Consider the following 20,092-nt stretch of genomic DNA (forward strand, 5'->3'; position numbering starts at 1 on the left):
AGGTCATTGTGTGTGTCCTCATTTCAGAACACCACTGCACGCCACTGATGCATACATACAAATTCATACACTTTACAGGTGATTGTGGAAAAAGTCACAGCCCAGCGTCGGACTTTTGGTGTGGGATCTGGCAACCCTTGAAACCGGAAGTTCTCATTTTCAGAGCGCTGCGCGGGAAAGGCGTATGTTTGGGTGAAAGCGGGAGTAACACACGAAGCAACTGTGTTGAACAATTGTTAAGAGTTTTGCAGCTTTATTCGTCGAGGTAACTGGATGAATGTTTTCTAAAAAAATATGGCTTGTGAATTATTCATTTGTTAATAATTGACATTATCCAAGAACTGTTGTGTTGGTACAGCTTACGCTGTAACATTAGTTCTCTATGAAAGTTAATAGCACTTTGTTACACAAATGTTAGTGTTTCACGGTTTGCTATAACGTTTATTAATGGTTCGCAAGGTTTTCATATTCATGAATTATGAACTTTTAAGCTTCAAATATGTTCAAATGTCTACAGTGTTAGTATTGTTTACTTTATAGAAATGTAGCATCGCATTCAACCCCACTGGTTATTTAGTAACGGGGACATTCTAAAACGCTGTACATGGTATACTTTATTAGTATAATGTTTGGTCCTTTAATGTCACTATCTTAGTACATTAAGCCACGTTAAGCGTTTAAAATGCACTAAGGGAGGGGAGTATTGTTATGAAGTTGTTAAATGACTTGCTATTTTGCTTTTCAATATATGTGTTTTCTCTGTCGATCCATCCTCTTTTACATTCTGTTATTTCCCTCAAATTCCTCGTGCCTTTATCTTCATGTGTGATCATAATATCTTTATCTCGTTATTTTCTCGTCCATCAGGAGTCAGGATGAAGGTGGTAACATGTGAGATTGCCTGGCATAATAAGGAGCCAGTGTACAGTCTGGATTTCCAGCAGAGCGGTGAGGGAAGGACACAGCGGCTGGCTACAGCTGGGGTGGACACCACCGTACGGGTGAGAGAGACTCTACCTTGATTTAATACATCACAGGTGTCTCTTAAGTTAACACTGGTGACATATTACAGACCGTAATATGAGAGCTGCTCTCTTTCAGATGTGGCGTGTGGATAAAGGGCCTGATGGGAAGGCAGTCGTTGAGTTTTTGTCTAACTTGGCACGACACACTAAAGCAGTGAACGTAGTGCGTTTCTCACCCACCGCTGAGGTCTTGGCATCTGGAGGCGATGGTAAGTTTAAAGTCAAATGATGATCATTACTTAGGTAAGTTCTGAAATCGCTTATAAATAGTTTAATTAAATATCTGCTTTCCCAAGATGCCGCTATCTTGCTTTGGAAACTGAATGACAATAAGGAGCCTGAACAAACCCCGACCTTTCAGGAAGATGAAGATGCCCAGCTCAATAAAGAGAGCTGGAGTGTGGTTAAAACTCTGAGGTCTGATTTTAATATTTCTTTTTTCTTAAAATGTCCCTCTCTGTCTATCTTTGACTTTCATGAGTCAGCATGAAATGAAAATTCACATTATCTATTTTCTAAATGCATGTCATTGATCGTCTTGTGAACAATTCATCTGTCAATATCTCTCATTTTTTAACTTTTTAAGTTCATAATTTTAAATCAAAATGTCATAATAAATCTTCCTGTGAAACAACAGACTTCTCTCTGGTGATGTATGCTTCCATTTAGTCTGCTTAAACTCCGCCTCTTTCTTACAATTGACTGTAAGCTCATACTTAGCTGTTCTGCCTCCATCAATCAACAACCAATGAATGAACCAAGTCCTAATTTTCTTCTTTTTCTTTTTTGATAAACTGTTTCACTCAGATATACATCGCAATACAGAAGAAACCATCTGTGGCTACTTCTTATTTCATTGCAACTTTAAGTTATTTACTTTTGAAGAAACGTATGTCAAAGCTCATTGGCATTTGTGTTTGTTAGGGGACACATTGAGGATGTATATGATATCTCATGGACCAGCGATGGGAATTTCATGGTTTCTGGCTCTGTGGACAACACTGCCATCATGTGGGACATCAACAAGGGTATGAAACTTGAAGCAGGACTTAATAGTTAATAGTTCTATGTGTATTGTAAAATGATAATTTTTTTTTAGTAAGCAGAACTTTATGAAGTGTTTTGCAGTTATAAAGAGAAACCTAATTTTTCTTCTCCGCATTTCTCCTCTGCTCTAGCTTGCTTCTCAATCTAGCTGTCTAATAGACCTGACATTGTATATTATGTATATATTGTTGCCTCTGTGAAGATTTGCCTTTGTTCTTCTATTGTAAGTTGCTTTGGATAAAAGTATCTGCTAAATGCCTAATGGTAAATGTATTGAATTCATTGCCTGTTTTGTTTGCAGGTCAGAAGATGTGCATTTTTAATGATCATAAGAGTTATGTGCAAGGAGTAGCATGGGACCCACTTGGGCAGTACATCAGCACATTAAGCTGTGACAGGTTTGTGTTGATTTTAATGGCTTTCAAATGAATTTCAAGCCATTACAGATTACCATAGACAAGAGTCTTCTGACGAGAATTTTAAAGTGAAACCTTTCACAGTTTTTCATAGTTTTGCATAGTGACAGCATGTAAAATCTCTGTGTCTTAGGGTGATGCGTGTGTACAGTGTTCACAACAGGAGAAAAGCTTATAGCGTGAGTAAGATGACGTCAGCCGCTGCTGCAGATGGAGAGGTGAGTGTCACTAGGATCTTCAGCCAGCCTTTATTTTTATTAAGCTGATATTTGTTAAGAGATTGTCTTTGGCTGATGTGGACAGTGTCTTCCTTGCCCTTTCCGGGCTCCAGACTGCAACCAAATGGTCTCGTTTTTGCAACCTCTTCCTGCCTGTGTGACTAAATTTTGTAAGAGGTTGCACTGGTGCCACCACCATGTTGCCCATCTTATAAGAGCTCCCATTTCTGTTGCAAATGAGAAACATCAAACGGCAAACTAAACTAAAGCAGAAAGTAACTGTGCTACTCTGCGTGAGATCTTGAAGCCCAAAAAAGCGTATCCATCAATCAAATATCCATATTTAAAACTTTATAAACTAAAATATCTAAGAACGCAAGTCAAGTTAAGGCGAAAGAGTAACCTCTGTCCTGACACATGACATATCGACGAATGCAGAAGCGGAGAGGTTAGAGCAAAACAGGAGCTTGAGTTTGTTGCCCAGCCCTATTTGTTTGAGAGGCATCTAAGCTTACGCTACTCATACATCCTACGTCATACATCACGTCAGAAATTACTCTTGGCGTAAGTAGATTTGCGTAGGCCATCTGCCGGAAGCTAGTTATTATAGTTAATAAAGTTTTAAATATGGATATTTTTCTTACAAAAACCCATCGCTTCGCTTAAAGTGGTGGTTCATTGCAATTTCACTATTTTAACTTTAGTTAGTGTGTAATGTTGCTGTTAGAGCATAAACAGTATCTGCAAAGTTACAGCGCTGAAAGTTCAATGCAAACGGAGATATTGTCTTTTAAAGAATTCTCTGTTTAAGGACTACAACAAATGGCTGGCAGGGACTACAACAAGCTTTTTCCCGAGTTAGTGACATCACTAACCCTAAAATTTACATAAACCATGCCGCCGAGAACATGCGACAAAGGGGTGAGGCCATGTTATTGCATTTACAGTACGTAACACAAATGCAATAGCATGTCATAAAAGCAAGATGACAAAATGACAAGTTATAACCGTAATTAAACTAAACTATACCCGTTCTATCTTCATGCAGCATATATTCTCTGGTTCTGTAGGATCTTACAACAGTTCCCACAGAAGCAATTTATAGATTATCTTAACAGAATGTGGAAATCAATGACTTTAAGATAGTTAACTCCACATCAGCAACATAAATTAATCAACTAACCATTCAGAAATGTCCTGTTGCATTCAAAATATTGTCACTTTTTCTTGAATCTCTCCATCATTGTCCGACTCCATTTTGAACATAAAAGGCTGAACACACAGCAAGTAAAGAGCACTCTTTTTATAATCACTGAAGCGCTACCAAATCAGGTGCTGGTGCCACCATCTGTAGAGCTTAGTGGCATCGGCGCTACTGCTGTCAAATGTTGGTCTGGAGCCCTGCCTTAGTTCTTGTGTCAGTTCTAAGCTATCAGTAGATAATAAATATTATCTGTTATAACTTATCAATTTATTATTATTTTTTTTTATTTATATATATATTTTTTTTTCCACTTGACTAAATAGATGTTTTTTTTTTGTTTTGATTTTTTTTAATTGTTGTAATGACTTTTGTGCAGGTGAAGAATTACAGAATGTTCCATGATGACAGCATGAGATCATTCTTCAGACGTCTCACCTTCACACCAGATGGGTCATTCCTCCTTGCACCAGGTACACTTTTTTTGCACCAAAACACTTTTACATGTTTTACAAGTGTATATTGTGTATGTAATGTATGTGAGACTAGTTATTATTATATACTAGTTAATATGCATTTTGATATACTTTTTTTTTTTTTTTTTTTTTTTTTTTTTTTACACACTATACAGTGTATTTTTGGCCCAGTGTCCATTTGTACATTCCTTGTGTTGATATGTAAAAAAATATATGTATATATTATTAATTTATTTTTAGCTGGGTGTGTTGAGGCTGGAGAGAATGTCACAAACACCACATACGTGTTCTCCAGAAGAAGCTTGAAGAGGTTTGTGTTCTAAATGTGTATGTTCTGTTGTAAAGCTATGCATTAATCACATATACACTACCATTTGGAAGTTTGTAAGATTTATTTATTTTTAATTTTTTTATTTTATTTAGAAGAAATTTGAGTTTGTATTCAGGAAGTATGCATTAAATTGATCAAAAGTTGACAGGCTTATTGTGAATAAATTGTATTTTAAAATGTATTAAAATAGAAAAGTTATATTAAATTTTAGTTATGTTTCACAATATTGATTTACTGTATTTTTGTTGAATAAATGTAGCCTTGAGCATGAGATTTCTTTAAAAAAAAATTAAACTCTAAAATCTTTAAAATACTGCATAAAAAAAAAAGTATGCTTCCAGTATTTTTTAATAAATGGAACTGGTTTTAAATAAGAACCAATTTTTAATACTCGAATTAAAAATTGTTCGAATGCTTACACGGTCAACTTAATTTGTATAACTTTGTTTGTGTCAGGCCCATTGCTCATCTGCCCTGTCCATCTAAAGCAACCCTGGCTGTGCGCTGCAGCCCAGTGTACTTTGAGCTGAGGACAAAGAGAACTGAAGGTACCAACAATACTCTTCCAAAACTATTGTTTATGTTCCATGCAATGGAAAGACAGTGCTCTCCTTTTCTGTCCTATAGATGGATCACTTAAGCCGGTGTCAAACACATTTAATTTGCCATATCGGCTGGTGTTTGCGGTTGCATCAGAAGACTCTATCTTCTTTTATGACACACAACAGACTCTGCCATTCGGATATGTGTCCAACATTCACTACCACACACTGAGTGATCTGAGCTGGTAAGACATTCATGCGTAAATATGTTGTACAGACTAATTAATGCTTTGGTGTGTTTTCACTTGACTTAAGTTGTGCTTGTTCTACGTGGTGACAGCAGGGGAACATTCTTCTGTGTTGTTAAATGAACATGTGTTCCAATGTAGTTGCATGTCTTTCTGAAACTTTAGAAATGCTTTACATTCATAAACCTGTCATTAATATAGCATGTTATTTATTACAGATTATTATATTTTTATATATTTAGAATTACTTATTTTTAATAGTTTTATTTTTATTTTTGATGGTTTTTATTCATTTCATTTTCCAGTACTGGCCTTTTGCTGCTTTATAAATAAGGAGAAGAGTGGGAAATTTGCAGTAAATGATAAATGCCACCAAAACCTGCTATTTCTCATGGGTCACAGTCACAGATGCATAACATGCAGAAGAGAGTAGCCTGAAAACTCCTATTCTGAGATGGTCTTTGTCTATGATGAAATCTATGGCAATTGACCAACCAGTGCTATTGTTAAAGTTATAGAAAATGCAGACATCAGGTGTCTACAATCTTTTTGAAAATAGGAAGCATTTGTACAGCGTCACAGCAGCGGCTCAAAGCTACATAGGAAGTGAGCATTTCTTTACAAAGACAGCTATAAATTTGTTTTTATAAGTTGGTCATTTATAAACTTGATAGTCTTGACAGTTTGTTAACATGGGGAGGTGTACAACATTTGCATATAAACGTAAATAAATAAATAAAAGCCTTGTGTCATCCATTGCTGCACATGAATGAGGTAAGCTTTGTGTTCACATCATCTGCCGCGTGCACGTTTACAAGTCAGCAAACTTGGGTTTGATTTGGGTATGCTGCAGCCTATAGATCTCTCTGTGTAATAACTAAAATAATGTTTATATATCATATTTTCTGGCTAGTTTACATTAGTTTTTTATAATACACCATACTTTAACCCAAACTAAATAATTAAAAACAAGTTTAAATGGGTAAATCTTCTATAAATATTTGATTCTTAATTTTCTTTTCTGTCATACTCAAATTCTTGTTAAAACATTAGACATGCTTATTCTGTGCATTTTGAACACTTTTTGTGTGAAATTATATTTATTTTGTCCATCAAAAGTGTACTTTCACTTTAATTGAGCATCAGCAGCGCAGCAACAGTAGACTCAGCGCCGAAACCCCCGCTTCACTTACGCGCTGTTTCTGCTGCCGGTGTGAATGCATCCGTTGGTTAACAAAATACGTGCTGCTTACGCTTGCAGTGTGAAAAAGGCGTAACACTTTTGCTGTTATGCACATTGTTCCACAGGTCTCGTGATGGCTCCTTCTTGGCAGTGTCTTCCACTGATGGCTACTGTTCCTTCGTGTCATTTGAAGAGGGGGAACTCGGCACCGCGTTGAAGGAGCGACCTCCGCTGGAGATGGTGACCCCATCCTCTACCAATGAGAAGAAAGGCAAGAGACCTTCAGCCAATGGCAGGACTGCTTCCCCGGTGCCTCGCCAGGCCAACACACCTGCTGCGCAGGAAAAGGAGAAAGAGGGATCTACTGGCCTTGCATCCTCAAAGACCCCCAGCGTATCTGGTTCAGAAGAGAAACGCACACCGCAAGGGCTGAAAACCAAACCTCAGCCCAGAAGGATCACACTCAACACCCTGGAGGGCTGGGGTAAACCCAGCACCCCCAAGTCACCAGCAGCTGCTACCAGTACAGCCCCCAGCACACCTAAATCTGCTCCCTCTACCCCTGGATCCAGCAGAGGACCTCTTACACCTCATACAGCTCCCAGCACTCCCCTTGGACCCCTAAACTCCAAAAGTACCACAACTCCAAAAGGACCCACTCCTAGGTAGGGCGGCACACCTGTGGTATGATCTGATGTAACATTGTGTTTTAACCATACTACCATTTCAAATTAGGGCTTGGTAAGGTAAGGTTTCTGTTTTAAGAAATTGACATGAAATTGATCAAGTGTCAGTAAAGACATTTGTAATATTACAAAAGGTTTTTTTCTCTCTCTATTTTAAGAATGCTGTTGTTACTATTGCACCACAACTGTTTTCAGCATTAAAACAGCATAATAAATGTTTCTCGAGCACCAAATCAGCATTATTACAATGATTTCAAGGATCATGTGACACTGAAAACTGGAGTAATGATGCTGAAATTCAGTAAATTCAGCTTTGCTTATATATATTTTTTAAAATATATAAAAATACAGAACTGTTATTTTCAGTTGTAATAATTTCACATTATTAATGTTTTACTGTATTTTAAATCAAATATATTTTCAAAAACAAGAAAATCTTACTGATCCCAAACTTCAGAATGGTAGTTTGTGATGCCGCAACAAATGTCTATTAGCAGTTTCCCAATTTTAACAGTTATTCTGTTTCTTATTAATCTACATGTCTGTTTTTAATGTATAATCCTGTTGGGACTGTAGATTGTTACACCCTAATCCATGACTTTACCAGTAAAGAAAATGTTCACGATAGATCAAGTATGTTCTTCTCTTTCAGACGAATTTCACTGACTCCAATTGTATCCAAATCCCCCACTCCCTTTGCCACCCCATCTTCCACTGAGAAAGCCAAGCATGGTTAGTAGAGCCATTTAATGCATGCTTTTAAGTCGTTTTATTTGCTTCAGTTGTGTTTGTATGTTTTTTCTCTCTTTCAGAAGAGAATTAAATTGTCCTCTTAATTTGTATCTCTTTCTTATATATTATAGGATTTTATAAAAGACTTTATTTGCTCATTTTGCTATCATTGCTTTGGTTGGTGGTTTGTGCGTAAGAAGTATGTGAATTTATTGTGTTGTTATATTTGTGTAAGTTGACTTCCTTGTTGTTTATCATTTTTTGTTATTACAGAGAGACCATCTCCTCCCAGTGACCCAGCGTGCAAACCTCCTGAATCCAAGAGGTCCAAGACTGATGTTCTCAATGGTTCTGCCCAGAGCAGTGAGAACAAAGAGAGCACAGAACCCAGCATCACACCCCTGGAACCATAGGCACTGAACATGGTTCTTTGTGCCTCTTTATTAGCACTCACATCCTCAGAAATGAGATATACTCATAAACCAGTAACTTAAAACACCTGCTCTCTCATGGACATGGAGTTAGTTATGGACTTTCTGAAACTCATCTTCACTTCATTTTCAGTGATTTTTCTATTTTCTATGAATAAGCGTGTATGTTCTTGAAGAGGAAAAAAATGCATTTAATTATTCTTAAAAACAACATTCTCCCTTATGGCTTAAATTCCTCTTATTTTATTGGACAGGAATATTTTACTGTTGGACCATCTGTTTGAATTTTCTTCATAAAGAATTCTTAAGAATGTGGAAGTTATTGTCTTTGAAATACAGAATGTTTAGATGAAATTGTCATGTTTTTGTAAAGATTTGCTTGAGTATTTTGTGAGTCTTTAAAAAAGAAAAAATACTAAATGACTCACCTCGATCGTATGGTTTTTGATTTAGAATTTTGTTACATTCAGACTTTAAAACTGAGTTTTATAGTATATTATGATAAATGCCATCAAAGTTTGTATTGTATTGTAGGATATTATTATACAAGTTATATTTTATCTGTAACAGTAACAAGCTCTGTGTTAAGGGATGTATATAAATTTGAGTTCAGTATCACAACTAATACTTTCACACTGTAAATCCTGATAATTTAGCAGAACTCTGACATGGAGAAATTGAATCAATTGTTTGAGTTAAGCTCCAAGATTAAGTTAGTAGGACCTTAGATTTTAATTTTGTACTACACATACAGTACATGTTAAATGAGTTAGGTAAGTCATGCCATTTAGTTAAAAGAACAGGTCAGTTTCTTAAATAACTAACTTTGAATATGTCAAGGGTTGGGATATATTAGGCAGCAAGTCAACTGTCAGTGTCAGTTCTTGAATTTCATGTGTTGGAAGCAGAAAATAAAGGTAAGCAAAAAGATTTGACTGACTTTGACAAGGGCCAAATAGTGATGGCTAAATGGCTGGGTCAGAGCATCTCCATAACAGCAAGTCTTGTGGAGCGTTCCCGCCGGTATGAAGTAGTTAGTACCTACCAAATGTGGTGCAAGGATAACTAGTGAACTGGCTTCAGGGTCATGGGTGCCCAAGACTCGATGCATGTGAGGAGTGAAGGCTAGTCCATCTGGTCTGATCAAACAGAAGAGCTTCTGAAGCTCAAATTGCTGAAAAAATGAAAGCTGCCTTTGATGGAAAGGTATCAGAACACAGTGCATCACAGTTTGTTTCACACTGGAGAGAACGATGATCTCTGTCCACTGGCGAAAGCACTGACAATGGGCACAAGAGTGTCAGAACTGGACCATGGAGCATTGGAATAATGCCTCGTCTAATGAATCACTTTTTGTTTTAGATCAAGTGGATGTCTGTGTCATTTACCTGGGGAACAGATGACAGCAGGAAGCACTATGGGAAGAAGACAGGCCGGCAGAGGCAGTGTAATGAAATGTTCTGGGAAATCTTGGGTCCTGGCATTCATGTGGATCAGGGATGGGCAACTTCAGACCTGGAGGGCCACTGCCCAGCAGAGTTTAGCTCCAACCCTAATCAAACACACCTGAACCAGCTAATCAAGGTCTTCAGGATTAGTAGAAAGCTATAGGCAAGTGAGTTTTTATCAGGGATGTAGCTAAACTCTGCAGGACAGTGGCCCTCCAGGACCAAAGTTGCCCATCCCTGATGTGGATGTTACTTTGAAACACACCACCTAACTAAAAACTGTTGCAGACCATGTACACCTTTAATTTCAATGGTGTTCCCTGATGGCAGTGGCCTCTTTCAGCATGATAATGTACTCTGCCACATTGCAAAATTGCTCAGGAATGGTTTGAGGAACATGACAGAGAGTTTAATGTGTTGCCTTGGCCTCCAAATTCCTCAGATCTCAATTCATTTGAGCGTCTATTAAATTTGATGTGATGGATCAACAAATTCAATCCATGATCCAAGGATCTGCTGCTAATGTCAGATACCACCGGACACGTTGAGGTTTTGTAGTTTGTAGAGTCCATCGCACAAGGGGGCCTAAATTATATTAGGAAAGTGGTTTTAATGTTGTTGCTGATCAGTGTGTATATATATAACCCCATTTCCAGAAAAGTTGGGGCATTTTGTAAAATGCAATAAAATCAAGAATTTGTGATTTGTTAATTCTTTTTAACTTTTATTTAGCTGACAAAAGTACAAAGACAGGATTTTCAATGTTTCCACTGACCAAAATTATTGTATTTTATAAATATTGGGATGGAGGCAAAATGAAAGTGAAAAGGTTATAGAATATCAGAGTTAAACTGTTTTGAAACAGTCTACAATAAGCAGGTGAACTGGTAATAGGTGAGGGTATCGTGTTTGGGTATGAAAGGAGCATCTCAGTCTTTGCAAGCAAAGATGGGTATTGGCTCACCACTTTGTGCCAAATATAGTGAGAGAATTGTCAAACAATTCAAAAATCACATTTCTCAATGCAAGATTGCAAAGAATTTAGGCATCTAGCATGCATAATATTGTGGAAAGATTCAGGGAATCCAGACAAATCTCAGGCCGTGTAGGGCAAGACAGGAAACCTCTGTTGAATGTGCATGACCGTCAAGCCCTCAGATGGCACTGCATGAGAAACCATCATGCTACTGTTAAATATAGCCACACATGCTCTGGAGTACTTTGGAAAACCATTGTCACTTAACACAGTCTACCGCTGCATCAAGAAATGTAACTTGAATCTGTTACGCAAGGAGAAATCTATATATCAGTTCTATACAGAGATTCTCCTGAGTTCTCTGGGCCCGAGCTCATCTCAGATGGTCTTAAAGACAGTGGAAATGTGTGCTGTGGTCAGATGAGTCCACCTTTCAGCATATTTTTGGAAAAAACAGACATCAAGTTCTCAGTCCCACAGACGAAAGGGACCAACCAGACTTTCATCAGCAACAGGTGCAAAAGCAAAAATCTGTAATGGTATGGGGGTGCATCAGTGCAAAAGGCATAGGTGACTTGCATATGAGTGAAGGTGTATATTGGGATTGTACAGAGACATATACTGTCATCAAGATGACATCTTTCCTGGGAAGCAAGACCTCATTCTGCAATGGCTAAGACAGGTTTCGTAGACACTCTGCATTATAGAGGATGTGCTTGACTGCAGTCCAGATCTCTTATTGAAAATGTATGGTCCATCATGAAAAGAAGAATCAGACAACGATGACCAAAGACAGCTGACTTGTATCAGGAGAGATTTGGCAAAAAATCCACTTGAAAAAAATGCAACAATATCCTCAATTCCCAAACAATAAAAGGAAAGGTGATGTGACAGTGGTAAATATGCCTCTGTCCCAACTTTTTTGGAGTTGTAATGCCATACCAGCAGAAGGAGCCCTCGCCTGAATTCTGACTGTGTTCCACTCCCTCTGCTCACTCTACAGTCACTTCCTGTTTGGCAGCCATTTAAAGCATGGCATGACCAAACAGGCCTTGCGAAGTATTGCCAGTTCTACTGCCTTACTAAGCGTTTGTATCTACTGTCTGTTTACTTTGTGTATGACCATTTGCCTGTTTTCTCTGATTACTGATTTTTGGATTTCCATTTTTGACTTGGCTGCCTGTTTGGATTGCTTTTGTGTTAGACCATCTTGCCTGCCTTTTCGACACCTGCCTTTGGACTACCCCTTTACCTGTTTGCCTTTTGGACTGTTTTTTGTGGTTTTGACCCTTTGCTTGGCTTCACGCTCCTTCTGGACTGTTCCTAATAAACTTCAGCACATAGATTCCAACACGGCGTCCGCCTCCTCATTACAGAATACTTCGCCACTGATGAATCCAGCAGAAGTTTCTGAGCTTCAAGTGGCGTTTGCTTATCAAAGTGAAGTGCTTAAAGGATACCAGGAACAGTTCAACAAGCTCCAGTCTGCCAACGAATATCTGACCCACTACATTCGATCGCTTCCTCCATCCACGGCGCAAACGGTAAGCTTTGCTATGCCTGATAAGTTTGACGATTCTGCTCAACAGTGCAGAGGGTTTATTTGCCAGGTGGAGATTTTTTTTTTTTTTTGATAACCAGAAGGACAAGTTTAATTCTGATGGGGAAAAAATGTGCTTTTCTGAAGACACTACTCTCTGGGAAAGGGATCGATTGGGCTGCAGCGGTTTGGGAGGCTGATTTGATGTTTAGAACTTCCTATGATTACTTTATTCATCAGCTATTAGATGTGTTTGAATATCCCGCTGGGGGCAGGGATATATCAGCACAACTACTTCAAATGTCTCAGGGTAACCGTACCGCTACAGAGTATGCCATTGAATTCAGAATGCTCGCGGCTCAGAGTAGGTGGAACGATGTTTCATTGAAGGCTGTGTTTCAACAAAGTCTTAATGCTGATAAACAAAACGAACTGGCCTGCAAGGGTGAGAATTCTTCAATTTCTGAGTATGTGATGCTTGCAATCAGAATTTAACTTAATGAGAAATGCTCCCAAGAGGAGATCAGCATGATGGTCACAGTCAAGCACTACTACCACACATCAGCTTCACTATGTTCCTCAGCTCACTTCAGTACCTGAATCAAGGCCAAGTCAGGAACCTATGCAACTGGGGTTCTCCAGACTCTCTGAGGAGGAGAGAATTTGACGGCGGGAGCTCAACCTCTGCTATTACTGCGGTGAAGCAGGCCACCACAGCATGGAATGCCCTCACAATGCCCGGAAAACCAATAAGAATACTACCCGGGTAAATACTGAACAATTTTCTCTCCTCCCTATCAAGTTACTTACATTTCCTGTTCGGCTGACTACTGAAAATATTTCTATTGATTCAACAGCGCTGATCGCTGATCTTTATTCATAAAGACCTCATTGCTAAATTGAATATTCCAACTCAACCATGCACACCACCTATCAAGATCAGTGCTGATCAGTGGAATCACCCAACAGTGTCCAAGGTTCAAGCAGTCACTGAATGGCCCCAACCTACTACGATAAAGGAATTACAGAGGTTCCTAGGCTTCGCGAACTTCTACAGACGCTTCGTTAGAAACTACAGTCAGACTGCTTCTCCATTGACATCACTTTTAAAAGGAAAACCTGCTAAACTCAAATGGTCTGAAGAAGCCACAAAAGCCTTCACCAAACTCAAGGACAGTTTTACCACGGCTCCTATCCTTAAGCATCCTGATCCCAATCTCCCCTTTGTGGTTGAAGTAGATGCCTCAGATTGTGGGATTGGTGCTGTACTCTCACAACATCACGGTCAACCAGGTAAACTCTACCCCTGCGCATTTTTCTCAAGAAAACTGACTTCATCCGAGCGCAATTATGATGTGGGAAACAAAGAACTGGTGTCGATGAAGGCAGCCATTGAAGAGTGGAGACATTGGCTTGAGGGGGCTATTCATCCTTTTCAAGTCATCACAGATCATAAAAACCTGAAGTACATTAAGAGTGCTAAACGTCTGAATCCACGTCAAGCTCATTGGTCCCTTTTCTTCACTCGCTTCCAGTTTACAGCCACCTACAGACCAGGCAGCAAGAACAGTAAGGCTGACGCCCTGTCCAGACGCCATGATCCCCCCCGCTGAAAGTATCCCACCTGAGTCTATTCTCCCTCCATCAGTCATTCTAGCTCTAGTCACTTGGGACCTAATGGAAGAGATCCAACGGGCCCATCAACAAGAACCACCACCTGCCAACCCCAAACAAACATTATGTACCACAAGCTCTTCGTCTACGAGTCATTCAATGGGTCCACACACTTCTAAGCTCAGGTCATCCTGGAACTTCCCGTACCCTCCGCCTGTTACAAAACTCCTTCTGGTGGCCATCAATGACTAAAGACGTTGCAACCTATGTTAAATCTTGCCATGTCTGTGCACAATCCAAGACCCCCAAGTAGTTGCCCTCGGGCCTCCTCCAACCACTGCCAACTCCACAACGTCCCTGGTGTAGCGAATCTGTACAGGTATTTAATTAATTTATGGGTGAAATACATGAATATAATAAATCATAAAGCTTTATGATTAATTATAATACATATACCGACCCGAGAGGGAATTATACATATATTGTGAGTTAATTAAAACGAATTATAATCAATCACATATATGATTAGTTCTGGTTTGATAATAATTTAGAGAAACTATTAGTTTGTCCAGCAAACCGTTAGCTCCTCATAGCCGATTATAAAAGGAAGGTTTTTCTCTGGCCACGAGAAAGACTTCCTATTCTAGCATCAATGCGTAAAGCAAGGATACTGGATCGAAACGTTAAAGTGACCTGGGTTTGTTGCATGAGCAAAAAAGACAATCGAGCATGAATATAATGTATTTAATATATATGAAACTACGGATACAGAGACTATACTACTAAACATACACAAACAATACACATATATAGAAAGCGAAAGTAAAGTCAAGAAAACAGAGGTGATCAAAGGAATGGCAACTTACTAACAGTTAAAACCTTTGAGAGCCAGCAAGGAAACTCAGCTTACACATCGAGCTTAAAACGCTTTGGAAAGAATGGTTCTATACTTGCATAGGTTCAGGTGCTGTGGTCGTTTCGTGTTTCTGCAGGAGTTTCGGTGCGTGCGGCTGAAGCGATTGGTCCTTTTCCGAGAAGGTGTTCTTCGGCGGGATTTTCAAACAAGGGTTTAACTTAAGAGTAAGATAACCGGAAAAGAAAGAAAAAGAGTCCGTCTCCTAGGCGATGAAGAGAGAAGACTTAGGGCGACGGATGAAGAGGGTTTGACAAAGAAACTTGTTGCCAAAAGATGGTCGTCCCGAAGAGAGGGGGCGCGTGATGGAAGCGCGGTCGCCGAGACGTCCGGGAGAGACGTGTGTGAAATGGCGAGAGACAATCGAGAGACAATCGAGAGACAATGAGCGATGCGTGTCATTGTGTTTTAAGGACAACAGGCCAGAACGCCTCCTGGGATACATCAGCCAATGATGAGGGTGCGATTTTGGCGGGCAAACTCTTTCTTTGTCTCCATTTATGACCTAATTTGCATGGTTTATGAAGTGTCCGATCTGAGTACATTTTCTTCAAAGTACCATTAAAAATAGAAGAATGCATTTTACAGTCATGTGACATACATTTTCAATTAGAGCATAACGAAAGCTTTACAATGAGACCAAACTTGTCAGATGGCAAAGACATAAAAGGTGAGATACAGTTTATACTTGAGTTTTATCGTTTAGAAGAAAACTAATACAACTACAGTCATAGCTAAGCTTATATACTAGGGATAAATACATGCACCTTTAAATACAGCGACGGGTACATATTGGCACAGTCATATTTGGAGGATAAATGTACATTCACAATCTCCATGCGTGTTTGTGAGTGTCTGTATGTGTGTGTGTATTGGGGTTGTGGCCAGTGTCTGTGACCATATCACCTTTAGTCCCACCAGGGTGACTCTTTGAAGTCTCTGGAGCTGGTGAGAATATGTTCTGTTTTTCTTTACTGGGGTAACAAAGGTGCCAATAGGGCAATTGGTCCCGGACTTGCCGGAGCCGATTCGTGATTTACATGCACAGTTCAGGAGGCTAAAAGCATTCTGAAGATTCTAAACTTGATTGACTCTGCCGGATCTATCCAGACGCTACACTGGTCACACTTGTCTATAGACTTCGTCAATGACCTGCCCATATCAAATGGTTTCACGGCTATACTGGTAATCATTAATTGTTTCTCTAAGTCCTGCCATTTGGTTCCCTTAAACGGTCTTCCTACAGCCATGGAGACAGCACAAGCCCTATTTCATCATGTCTTTCGGGTCTATGGCATAACAGACGACATTGTCACTGACAGAGGAATCCAATTTACATCTCAGGTCTGGAGAGCCTTCTGCAGGCACCTGGATATCAATATAAGCCTCACATCAGGTTACCACCCACAATCAAATGGACAAGTAGAATGCTTAAACCAGGAGATCGGTAGGTACCTTAGAAGCTATTGCAGTCGTGAACAACACCGCTGGACAAAATTCCTCCCTTGAGTATGCCCAAAACTCTTTGACTCACTCTTCCACTGGTATGACTCCCTTCCAGTGTGTCTTGGGATACCAACCCCCCCTTGTTCCCGTGGTCTGGCAAACCCTCGTCAGTCCCCGCTGTGGACGACTGGATCAGGCGTAGTGAGAGGGTGTGGGACAGTGCCCATGTCCGTCTACAGAGAGCTGTCAGAACACAGGAGTTCCAGGCCAACAGACGACGACGTCCACACCCTCCCTACCAACCAGGACAGCGGGTCTGGCTCTCTACGAGGGACCTTAAGCTGCGGCTACCGAGCAGGAAGCTCAGTCCCAGGTATGTTGGCCTATTCAAGATTCTCAGACAGATTAATGAAGTCACATACCAACTTGAGCTTCCTGCTAATTATCGTATCTCTCCGTCCTTCCATGTCTCACTCCTTAAACCCGTCCACCCGGATGCCGACCCCAATGCCGAGAACCAAGAACCACCACCACCACTGGATGTAGATGGTTCACCAGCTTACAAGGTGAACGAGTTGCTGGATTCAAGACGCAGGGGGGTCAGGGGTCAGCTCCAATACTTGATGGAATTAGAAGGGTTATGGACCTGAGGAGAGATCATAGGTAGCTGCCCACATCATCCTGGACCCGTCTCTCATTGAGGACTTTCATCGAGCCAGACCCAATCGACCAGCACCACGACCAAGGGGACATCCACGTAGAGCGTCAGGAGGCGCTCCTAGAGAAAGGGGTTCTGAAATGCCACACCAGCAGAGGGAGCCCTCGCCTGAATTCTGACTGTGTGCCACTCCCTCTGCTCACTCTACAGTCACTTCCTGTTTGGCAGCCATTTTAAGCATGGCATGACCAAACAGGCCTTGCGAAGTATTGCCAGCTCTACTGCCTTACCAAGCGTTTGTATCTACTGTCTGTTTACCTTGTGTATGACCATTTGCCTGCTTTCTCTGATTACTGATTTTTGACTTGGCTGCCTGTTTGGATTGCTTTTGTGTTCGACCATCTTGCCTGCCTTTTCGACACCTGCCTTTGGACTATCCCTTTACCTGTTTGCCTTTTTGGACTGTTTTTTTTTTTTTTTTTTTTTTTTTTTTTTGTGGTTTTGACCCTTTGCCTGGCTTCACGCTCCTTCTGGACTGTTCCTAATAAACTTCAGCACATGGATTCCAACACGGCTTCCGCCTCCTCATTACAGGATTGTGTTTCATCCATCAAAATCAAAATTTGTTTACATTTACAAAATACACTTAAGTTGGTCAGCGAAAACATCGGCAATATTTTCTTTGAACTTTTGTCAGTTAAAGGTTTAAGAGAATTCTTCAGATTCTTGATTATATTGCATTTTACAAAATGTCCCAACTTTTCTGGAAATGGGGTTGTATCCATTTTACCACACACAACTAATGAACACAGTAAATGTAGCACAAAAGTATTGTGAAAGCAGCTATTTGTACAACAGTTGGAAAGTGTTGAGAAATTCATGTTCCATCTTGTGGCCCAATCCTTCCTAAGAGAGTCATGTTTAGGGAATCAATGATAAATAGTTCTCAACTATAATATTTCATTAAACAGTGACATTAAAAACTGAAACATGATGACTAGGTAATATAATTTGAGAGTGTACTCTTAAACCTTGGCAGGATTAGATGAGCAACCAAATCTATCATGAAAGATCATGTCATACACAACAGTATGTTGGAAATGTCATGTATGGCAGAGCCAGCAGCCAACTGAACCATGTCATGTGGTTAGTTGAGTCATCCTGTGTCGTTATCAGCAAGCAGAGGACTGTACATGTAACGTAAACATGGCAAAGCACATTACAGGCTTTAATGTTCTTCCTGTGGCAGATTTATGTGGCACTTTCATTGTGCCTTGCATTGTGGATCTGGTAGAACAATATTTTATTGTTTTCCTTTCATATTGCCTATGATTAGAGGAAAGACAATAAATTAGTTTGACAACCTAAAGCTGATGATGTTATATACCAGCAATGTTCCTGTAAAAATTACAGGCTGTCCTGTAATGACATAGCGTGACTTTGTGAAATCTATTGTTGTTTGGATTATGAATCTTCTTTACCAGTAATCCTGCTCTGATTCTTGACAGTCAATTACCATTAGAATACATTAGATGTCTGTTCCTTGTCTTCTTTCGGTACCTCCAAGTACTGTTTCATTTTCTGTGACAGTTGCTATTGAAGCCAGGCATCAGGCTGAGTTTATTTGTTTACTGAATTTTATCCCTCATGTTTTTTCAAAGATTTTTTTTTACCACAGTCACTGTATATTTTTATTCATTGTTCATTTTTTTATTCATATATATTTTATTTTCAATTGCTCATCAGAGAAGAAACCTTTACTTGAATCAAATTACCACAATTTATACTTCACTTCACTAAACAATACCATTTCCCAAAATGTAACACACATTTGCAAACATTTAGGGAAATAGGAAGTTTCAGCACATCATGCAGGGAAATTAGTTGAATAAGGCTATAGAGTTTTGTGTAAATCAAGGATCAGTGACCTCATTGGTCATTTATGTTGTATGTAAATAGAAAAATGGACCTATTCTTTGTTTGTCTGTGTCAATTATAGTTATGCAGCATTGAAGATGTGTGTGTTGCTCAATTAATAACCCATATATATATATACAGTGGAGAAAATAATTATTTGATTCCCTGCTGATTTTGTAAGTTTGACCACTTACAAAGAAATGGTCTATAATTTTTATGGTAGATTTATTTTAATAGATAGACAGAATATCAAGCAAAAAAAAAAAAAAAAAAAAAAACACTGTACAAAGGTTATATATTGATTTGCATTTCAGTGAGTCATGTAAGTATTTGATCCCCAAGCAAAACTTGGTGGAGAAACCCTTGTTGTCAAGCACAGAGGTAAGACGTTTCTTGTAGTTGGTCACCAGGTTTGCACACATCTCAGGAGGGATTTTGGTCCACTCCTCTTTACAGATCCTCTCTAAATCCTTAAGGTTTATTGGCTATCACTTGGCAACTCAAAGTTTCAGCTCCATCCACAGATTTTCTATAAGATTGAGGTCTGGAGACTGGCTAGGCCACTCCATGACCTTTTAATGTGCTTCTTCTTGAGCCATTCCTTTGTTGCCTTGGCGGTATGTTTCGGGTCATTGTTATGCTGGAAGACCCATCCATGACCCATCTTCAGTGTTCTGGCTGAGGGAAGGAGGTTCTCGTCCAGAATTTTACAGTACATGGCCCTGTCCATTAGCCCCTCAATGCGGTGAAGTCATCCTGTACCCATAGCAGAGAAACAACCCCAAAGCATCATGTTTCCACCTCCAAGCTTGACTGTAGGGATGGTGTTCTTGGGGTCACAGTCAACATTTCTTTCCCTCCAAACATGGCGAGTCGAGTTGATGTCAAAGAGCTCAATTTTGGTCTCATGTGACCACAGCACTTTCTCCCAAGCCTTCTCTGAATCATTTAGATGTTCAGATGGGCCTGTCCATGTGCCTTCTTGAGCAGGTGGACCTTGCGGGCACTGCAGGATTTCAATCCATTGCGGCGTAGTGTGTTACC

The 20,092-nt window shown here is 39.7% G+C and overlaps 1 protein-coding gene across 1 annotated transcript; it reads left to right on the top strand.

The window, feature by feature from the left end:
• Window positions 1-108: 108 nt before the first annotated feature.
• On the top strand, window positions 109-8,969 carry chaf1b (chromatin assembly factor 1, subunit B). The gene is made up of 14 exons (XM_051904706.1): window positions 109-265; window positions 868-1,001; window positions 1,102-1,234; window positions 1,322-1,442; window positions 1,950-2,053; window positions 2,374-2,470; window positions 2,622-2,706; window positions 4,287-4,380; window positions 4,624-4,693; window positions 5,171-5,262; window positions 5,342-5,501; window positions 6,813-7,352; window positions 8,026-8,105; window positions 8,379-8,969. The coding sequence occupies exons 2-14, from the start codon at window positions 876-878 to the stop codon at window positions 8,516-8,518; spliced, it is 1,842 nt and encodes a 613-aa protein (XP_051760666.1). The 5' UTR covers window positions 109-265; window positions 868-875; the 3' UTR covers window positions 8,519-8,969.
• The last annotated feature ends 11,123 nt before the right edge of the window (window positions 8,970-20,092 follow it).

The sequence above is a fragment of the Ctenopharyngodon idella genome, chromosome 9 (genome assembly GCF_019924925.1).
Source record: "Ctenopharyngodon idella isolate HZGC_01 chromosome 9, HZGC01, whole genome shotgun sequence".
Classification (NCBI taxonomy): Eukaryota; Metazoa; Chordata; class Actinopteri; order Cypriniformes; family Xenocyprididae; genus Ctenopharyngodon; species Ctenopharyngodon idella.